Source organism: Setaria italica, chromosome VIII (assembly GCF_000263155.2).
Source record: "Setaria italica strain Yugu1 chromosome VIII, Setaria_italica_v2.0, whole genome shotgun sequence".
Classification (NCBI taxonomy): Eukaryota; Viridiplantae; Streptophyta; class Magnoliopsida; order Poales; family Poaceae; genus Setaria; species Setaria italica.
Window position 1 is genome coordinate 8,001,426 of NC_028457.1, and position 8,745 is coordinate 8,010,170.

General features: G+C 43.3%; 2 protein-coding genes across 3 annotated transcripts; one reads left to right on the forward strand and one right to left on the reverse strand.

Annotated features, from left to right (window-relative positions):
* The first annotated feature begins 997 nt into the window (after positions 1–997).
* Positions 998–5,770, forward strand: LOC101756444 (protein NLP2). Of its 2 annotated transcripts, none has more exons than XM_004978891.4 (6): positions 998–1,254; positions 1,569–2,394; positions 2,743–2,784; positions 2,887–3,639; positions 4,096–4,219; positions 4,489–5,770. In XM_004978891.4, the coding sequence occupies exons 2-6, from the start codon at positions 1,639–1,641 to the stop codon at positions 5,457–5,459; spliced, it is 2,646 nt and encodes an 881-aa protein (XP_004978948.1). In that variant the 5' UTR covers positions 998–1,254; positions 1,569–1,638; the 3' UTR covers positions 5,460–5,770. The 2 variants fall into 2 exon arrangements, with proteins under 2 accessions (XP_004978948.1, XP_022684852.1); XM_022829117.1 differs by having other exon boundaries at positions 4,311–4,632.
* Positions 5,771–6,570: 800 nt separating this feature from the next.
* Positions 6,571–8,089, reverse strand: LOC101757256 (F-box/LRR-repeat protein 12). The gene has a single exon (XM_004978893.3). The coding sequence runs from the start codon at positions 7,950–7,952 to the stop codon at positions 6,792–6,794; it is 1,161 nt and encodes a 386-aa protein (XP_004978950.1). The 5' UTR covers positions 7,953–8,089; the 3' UTR covers positions 6,571–6,791.
* Positions 8,090–8,745: the final 656 nt, after the last annotated feature.

The following is an 8,745-nucleotide window of genomic DNA, read 5'->3' on the forward strand; positions in this document are numbered from 1 at the left end:
TAGGCTATGTAAGAAATACCTGTAATGTCCCTAAAGGTTTGTGAGTGTGTTTATATGCAAATTGCTCGTAACAAAATAAAGTTTATATATTTTCATCCATTAAAGTGATCGGTCCACATAAATAGAATTATATCCATCAAAAGTTCTATACAAGGATGCCATCCTTCAACATGGATGAGCAGGGAGCGGCGGACGGGCCGGCGGCCGGCAACCGGGGGCGACGAGCGGCGGGGTGCGGCGGCCGAGGTCGTTGGGCGGCGGTCGTCCGGGAGGCGGGGTGTGGCGGGCGGCCGGGGGTGCCGGGAGGCAGGCCGGCGACCGAGGGCGGCGGACGACGGGCCGGCGGATCGCGGACGGCTGGCCAGCAGCCGGCGACCCGGGGCGACGGGCGGCGGGCGGCGGCACTCGGGGTCGTCGGGCGGCGGCCGTCCGGGGGCGGGGGTGTGGCGGGGGGCCGGGGGCGCCGGGTCGGCGGGAAGCGGATCGGCGACCGAGGACGACGGATGGCGGGCCGGCGGATGGCGTCCGGCAGCGACGGGCGGCGGGGTGCGGCGACGGGCCGCCGATGGCGGCGCGCAAAGAGACGGAAGGGTATGCGGGGAGGAGCGAACGGACGTGTCGGGAGAAATAGATCGGGGCAAAAAACAAATCGTTACCTTCATAATCAGTGGTAGGTGGGTAATTTTTTACCATAAAAGCACTTGAAAGCAGGGGGAAGGTGCTTTTTGATTTTGTACTAGAGCAAAAGTAGCTTTTGGGCAAAAACACGTAGAGCTTTTAGACCTTTTGGTTGGCTTTTGACTTTTGCAAAAGCAAAAGCAGGTTGGAAAGTCCAACCAAAGGCACCCATAATTGTGGGGAAGAATTTTTTTTAGTACTCTTGGAGTTGCTCTTAAATCGACTGATGGCAAATATACTGATGCTGTGGGCCCCATAGACCACGATGCTATCGAGGTTATAAAAAGCACAGTTAAGGTTTTGCTCCTGCTTCATTCGGTTCTCGAAAGGGACAAAAAGGCGCCGCCTAACGCACAGATACCATGAAATCCAAGAACACCCCCTCCAGCTAGATTTCCCTCCTCGCCCCTCCCATCTAGGCAGATGATCTTCCAGAAGGTCCACCAAAGATTCCTCCTCGATTCTTCACTGCTCATCCTGAATCCATCAGCTCCCTGCGCCCCTGTTCCGCTATGCGCAACCAGAAAGATTCTTCGAACAAGAAAGGAAAACAAATCGAGCTGCTGATACTCTGAGGTATGAATACTGAGATTTCTTTCCACGCGAGCTGCTGACCTGCTGTAATTCATGGATTGTTTCTTTCCCTTCTTTTTTTTCAGAAATTGCCCTGCTATTGGATATAGTAATTATTCAGAGTTCGTGCTAAGAATTTAACATTTTCTTAGACTGTTAAAGAATAGATATTGAATGGAATAGAGAAGCACCTGTTTTACTTTAGTTTTGATCCTTTTTAGGCTTTATGCTGTCAAATGATTCCCTATTTGGATTTAGTCGTGTCCTTTCTTTGTATATGTTGCTATAGCCTTCACATAGATGCCATTTCCTGGCAGGAATTGACAAGTCCTCTGCTCTTCAATTTGGTAAGAAATATTTCATCCGGTGGTGTGACCATTGCTAGGAATGGATGGGATTGGGACATCGGTTTGTGGTGCCGGCTCACCGCCGGACATGGACTCTTTTACGCTCTCAGACTTTGATGGCCTTGAGAGATACACGGATCTTGGTGCTGGCATCTCGGTAGATGACAGTGTTCTGTCAGCGCTCTGTTCTTCACTGAGTTCGGAGGAGCAAGCTGAAGCTGGTGCTTCCATCAGCGAGGATGGTGACTCCCCTGACGGTTCAGCTTCCGGCGAGGTTATGCACATGTGCACTGCTACCCTCCCCAAGTCAATACATGGTGCTGCCATCACCCTGCCGGAGAGGATGCTGAGGGCTCTGGCGATGCTAAAGGATGCATCAAGTGGTTCTGGAGCAATCCTTGCTCAAGTCTGGATGCCTGTGAGATATGGGGAGCGCCAGGTTCTTACAACCTCTGACCAGCCGTTCTTGCTGGATCAGAGGCTCACAGGGTACAGAGAAATATCCAGGAAGTTCATATTCTCTGCTTCAGAAGGACCAGAGCAATTCCCTGGATTGCCCGGGAGGGTTTTCATATCTTGCATGCCAGAGTGGACCTCAAATGTAATGTACTACCACGACTCAGAGTATTTGAGGGTGGATCATGCCGCGCGCCATGAGGTCCGTGGATCCCTTGCTGTGCCAGTTATCGATTCCAGTGGCCCTTCAGATTCTTGCTGCGCCGTGCTAGAAGTAGTTATGACACAGGAGAAGGACAACTTCATGTCCGAGATTGACAGCATTTCTAAAGCTCTGCAGGTTAGGACAGACAACCCCTGTTGTTCTCCATCAGAAAGTTCTTCTCTTTGCAATGCGTCTAAGCTATTTTCAGCATAAGGTTGTTCTGTATGTACCATAAAAAAGGAATACAGACTATGCTTTAGGCTTAGACATCTGTCAGAACAGTTTATATTCAAATTTAGCTGATACTTCTTCATATACTTATTGTTAGTTTTTTAAAGTTTAAGTAGATCTGTTAACATTATGGGTATGGTCCTAGCCTATGTATTCTTCAATATGTGTAACAGCATAAACAGAAACATTATTTTGTTTATTCGTTACTGTAGTTTCTTCTCTGAGCTTACACATGGCATTGTATTATTGCAGTCTGTTAACTTGAGCACTGTGAAAGCATGGACATATCCCCAGGTACCAATCTTTACTATACTACTATACTGACAAGGGCAGGTATCAGAACAACTATTGTTCCAAAATTCAATTGAAATTTCTGTTACTTGTATTTTTCCCCAGAACCTTACTAGGAACCAGGAATCTGCATTCACAGAAATATCGGATGTTCTGCAAACTGTATGCCATGCACACATGCTACCTCTGGCACTTGTATGGGTTCCGTTTTGCTCGAGCAGCAATGCAAATGTGTCGATTGAGTATGGTGACCAGGATATGAAATTCAATTTAAGGAAGAAAGATTTGCTTTGCATACATGAATCTGCCTGTTATGCCAATGACATGAGGATGCACTATTTTGTCCGTGCCTGTGGTGACCACCCCCTTGAGAGGGGACAAGGTGTTGCTGGAAATGTAATCTTATCAAATAGTCCATTCTTCTCCTGTGATGTAAAGGATTATGATGTGTGTGATTATCCACTGGCCCATCATGCACGGAAATTTGGCCTTCAAGCTGCTGTCGCAATTAGGCTGCGGAGCACATACACTGGAAGTGATGATTATGTGCTAGAGTATTTCCTTCCACTGATGTGCAAAGGTTGTGATGAACAGCAGCGCTTACTTGATGACATTGCAGAGACTATGCAGAGAGCGTGCAAGAGTCTGAGAACTGTTTCGAATTCTGAACTGATGGCAGATACCACAGTAAAGCCATCAAACAAGAAGGGATGTAGAATAAGATTCCCATCATCTGATATGTCTATAAATTCAGGCCATAAACTTAATGTAATTAGCACAATCAAAGCAAATGTGCTTTCTGGACATCAGAAGATGAACACTAACGAGCTACTGGGAGATATGAAGCGTGCTAAAAAGGTCATCTCTTGCTCAACTTTGCTCCTCCCCTTTTCTCATCCCTCTGTTTTATGCTGTCTGCCTTCCACTGCTTCAGCCATAAATAACTGTAGGTTTGACAAATGCAAGATAATTTAATCGATAAACTCTTGGAAGGATTTCATACAAAATTTGCCAAAGCATTGCGCCCTTCCTTCCAGGTTCAAGACTTTAAATCACAATATCATTTTGCTGGTTGCTATAACATCATAACACTGACCCAGTATGACAATATAATTTTGCTGTCCTATAATAGCATAAAGTTGGTCCAGAAGTCCGGATCAATATATTTACAATTATAGGTTTAAACATCTGTGTAGTTCATATAGCTAACTACTATTGTTCTCATTTTAAAAATAGTTAATACTACATTGAATGATGATATAAGTCGAATTTACCACTTAGAAGTATCTAATTGGTACGCCTTTCTTTTTGTAGTTGAAACCTAGCACTACTTCACATGGGGAGAAAACGAGCACCTCAATGGAGAAGAATATTAGCTTGAGTGTCCTTCAGAAGTATTTTGCTGGGAGTCTAAAAGATGCTTCAAAGAGCCTTGGTGGTATGTTCTTTATATTGTCTCATGAGTCATGATCCTTTTCTGTTTTTTTTGTGTGTATAAGTGAGGTCTTATTCAGTTAGATTAAATTCAGATGAACCCAGAGAAGAACAAGTGCAGATATGTTCCAAGCTAGCACAATAGCATAAATAAAGATATAAAGGGGAAATCACAAGTAAAGTAAATGATTGATGTTGTTGGATATAGAAGTATTTCTGAAAGAGAAGAGACGTACAGGAACTATTTATTATTACTTTGCTGTTGCTTTGCAGTTTGTCCCACGACATTAAAAAGGATATGCCGTCAACATGGAATATCACGGTGGCCGTCTCGTAAGATAAAGAAGGTGAATCGATCTCTAGAGAAGATCCAGAATGTCATAAGCTCAGTACATGGAGTTGTTGACAGAGAACTAAAATATGATCCTGCAACTGGATTTCTCATTTCATCTATTTCCCCTTCTGGGAATCCTTTGCTGATTGATGTTGAAGGTGATGGTGTTGATCCTCCACACATTGAATCTGAAAGTTCGCAACTAAAGATTAAACTTGATTGTGGTGCTAGTCAAGGAGAATATCAAGGCCAACTTGTTTTGAAAGCACAGGAAGAAAAGTTGAGTGAAATTGATTTCAGTCTGAATGAGGGAAGATTGTCTCTAAATTCACATTCTTCTGGTACATCAAACAGGTCACTATCTGCTGATACATACAATGTTTCACACTTTATAAATGAAAAAGCCACTTCCTTCCAAACCGGGTTGGGGATAGTGGGAAGTCAGGGCAATAATGCATCAAGGGATTTGTTTCTTGTGCCACAATCTAATATCGGGACTGAAACACTCCCATCTTCATCCAGCAAGACAGATTACTCCAGTGGCAGTGCATCCAGTCATGGAACTTTCCAGAAATGCTCCAAAACTCAGGCATCAGCTAATGAAGGCAATACAACCGTCACTGTGAAGGCCAATTACAAGGATGATGCCGTGAGGTTCAAGTTGCTGCCATCCATGAAACACCATGATTTGCTCGAGGAAATCGCAAAGCGGATGAAACTATCTGTTGGATCGTTTCACCTCAAGTACAGAGATGATGAGGATGACTGGGTGATCCTAGAAAGCGATGCTGACCTACAGGAATGTCTTGATATACTAGAAATCACCAGGTCACATGTTTTAAAAGTTCAAGTAAGAGATGTTACACATCCTGCTGCAAGTTCAGGTAGTAGCTCAGTATTAGGCATGTAGGTCAGCACACTGCGGCAAAAAACTGGTGCAGCAGAATGTGTGCATTTTGCTGTATTGTACAAAGTACTGGTGCAGAACTATTTGTTCAGTTTGCTGTATTGTACAAAGTACTGGTGCAGAACTATTTGTCAAGTTTGCCATGTTGTGCAAAGCATGTAAAGAGCCTTGATGTTTGAGCATAATTACTGCTATTCCATATTGTTCAAAGTAGAAACTTTGGTGCTCTTCATAATTTCTCCGTGCAGACTGATGGTAGAGTTTAAAAGATGTTCAGTATTGAATATATATGATTGTAACGTTGAACTTCTGAATCGCTATGTTTAATGTAATAGTTTCATGGAAACGATGAATGGCTGGTGTTAGAGATCAACAAAGTTATATAATATGGTCATCCACCTATGGCTCTGAAATCTGAATACAGAATGATGTGAACTGAGGCAGTTTGCAGTTATTTGGTAGGAAATGCAAATAATTTCTGCTATTGGTCAGAATCTCGTATCTATTTAAATAGTGATCATGTATAGCTTTGGGACTATGGTTATAATTTGGTGATACTTCTGTGGGAAATAGCGGAGGTAATAGCTTTTCAGAGCAGAGACAGGGCATGGCTCAGCTGCCTGTCATATGACCATATATCAAATGAAGTAGCTGAAATCACAGGTGCAACAATAGCACACAACCATCACATTCAACTTTAGTATTCTACCAGTTGATTTAAGTGTTGTGGTTTGATAAAGAGCTGAAATTGCTCCACAAACCGAATGATTGCAGCCAAAGGATCTCCAAGCAAACTGGCCTGGATGCCAGATGGGCGTCATTCCTGATAAAGGAACTGAACAAACGGAGGATACCATGGGGAATACCATTGCCAGGGCAAACGGGCTTCAGGGGTCAGCTAAGCGCAACTCATCTTTTGCAGGTTATGCTACAGGAGCTTGCTCAGCTAGACCTCAGTTTTCAGGTTGTTCTCATCAACATTGCACTTCTCGTTCTCGGCTGAAAATTTCAAGCCTTTGTAGCAGACCTAACTGATGATAGGGCAGAACTGCCATTCCATAATTTAGACAGAAACACAAGCAATCTGTTTCACCAGTAAACCAGATTCAGAGCATATTAATAACCAAAGTACACCTTATATAAATTCAACTCATTTGTACCTATATATATTGTTCAGTCCACAACACCCTTCAGTATGATATTTTACAACGAAGAAATAAGTACGCACCGGAGCAAACATAACACGCAGCATAATGACTGAAGAATCAATCACCTGTAATGAGACGGGCTAGAACTTGTAAGCCCAAACATAGAAAATCTAACTAGAACCTCTCATCATTGCATCCGGAACAAATTCTCAATGGATGGACCAATGGACATAACTTCATCCACCCTTAGGTTCACATGAGGCCTGGAAATGGTAAAAAAAGCCAGACCATTATTGGTAATCTTGGCACAGCCATTTATGTGCAGAACTTCAAGGTGTGGACAGCCATCACCGAGGGCTATCAAACTCTGGTCACAGATGTTTCGGCAGCGGTTCACGTGCAGAACTCTCAGCTTGTTGCAATACAACCTGATCGCAGACCAACCAGGTAAATGGACCCCATGGCAGACAGCAAGGTTCCACTCCTCAAGAAATGGGCACCCACTGGCTATTGCTGTCACAGAATCATCTGTGAGGTAGCGACACATCCTGAGATTCAGAATCCGGAGGCGTTTAGCAAAGGCAAGGCCTCCCAGGCCATCCAGCCCAGTTGAGCTTCCTAACTTGTGGAAGTTCAGGTACTCAAGTCCACCACCACTAACTACATCCAACAAACCATCTGGAGAAAGCATGCAAGATTCAGCTTCAAGATAACGAAGCGTAATTGGGCAACCTCTGAATCCAACACCAGACAGACGTCTGCAACCTGTAATGATTAGTGTGCAAATGTTTGAGCAATTGCTAAAGATTGCAGAAACCCCTCTGTCTGAAATGCCCATGCAAGAACCAAGGTTTAGACTCTTCAAAGCACAGCAGCCCTTTGAGAGACTTTCCAAACCAGCATCTGTAATATTAAAGCAGCTTTGAAGTTCAACAACTACCAAATTTGGGCATCCAATCGCCACCTGTGCTAGACCATCATCTGTCATTCCAGAACAGCAGTACAGTGAAAGGGATTGCAGAGATGAACCAGACATTCTCAGAGCGTTCAAAGCTGAGTCAGGTAGCTCTGCAAGTCCAGCAAGGGATATCCTGTTAAGACAAGGTGAGCGGGCCAATATGTTTGGGATGCACCTGGCATGCTCCTTATCTATTGTAGGGTTAAAAGAGCAATGGAATGTTAATGATTTCCGACCAATGTTTCGAACCTTCAACCAATTCCTGCAAGTTAAACCAAAAGCATTCCTGTCCAACTCACTTTCAAGCTTGTTAAATATAGAAAGCAAGCAATCATCAGACAGGTGACTTATGTAGTTTTCTGAGCTGACATCCATTGTCTCTCTTTCCATATTTGACTGAAATACAGATTACTGAGTTCCGTCTGAAGGTTGGAGAGCTTGGATCTTTATTAAATACTTCTGGGATGTACTTGAGGAGGATGAACTTGCTGGATCAAAACTACACAGAACAGTTGGCTCACCATACCCATAGCCAATAGATGCCCCACATTTTCGGCAAAGAAGCTTAGTTTTCGGTCTGTAAGCACGCCAGGTGATGGGAAAGCAAGATATCTCGTCTACCTGAGTAAATCGGCTGAGATCGACAGAAACGAATGAAATCAGTCCTTTCTTCAGAGATTTCTTATATGAGGAGCCTACTTCAGATGTGCTTCGGTTAGAAGATGAAAGGTTTAGAGGGTATCCGCAAGATCCACAGCTGTCAATAGACATGTAACTGTTGTCAGAAAAACACACAAAAAAAGAAAGAAAATAAAACTTGCTGAAAAGAAATAGTGCGCACAGATATAATATGGTATGCACAAGATGGTATTGCATTAAAAAAATGTTCGACCACTCAAGCTGATACTTAGCAATCAATGGCATTGTATTGAACTTATCTTGCTATTAGTAATATAATTGTAGCAAATAAAAAATTCGGTACCACTAATGCCGTATTGGAGAAGACTGTAACAAAGTGTTTACTTATCTATAGAAATTTCATTCCACTTCAAGTTTTTTCTTTCTGCTGAAGAACTATAATGCTTTTTATCATCTTTATGTATCAGACTGCAACTATAATGTTGCTTATGGTTGCAAATGTTTCCAATGGTTGCAGTCTAACATGTTATGTAAATACAAGGTG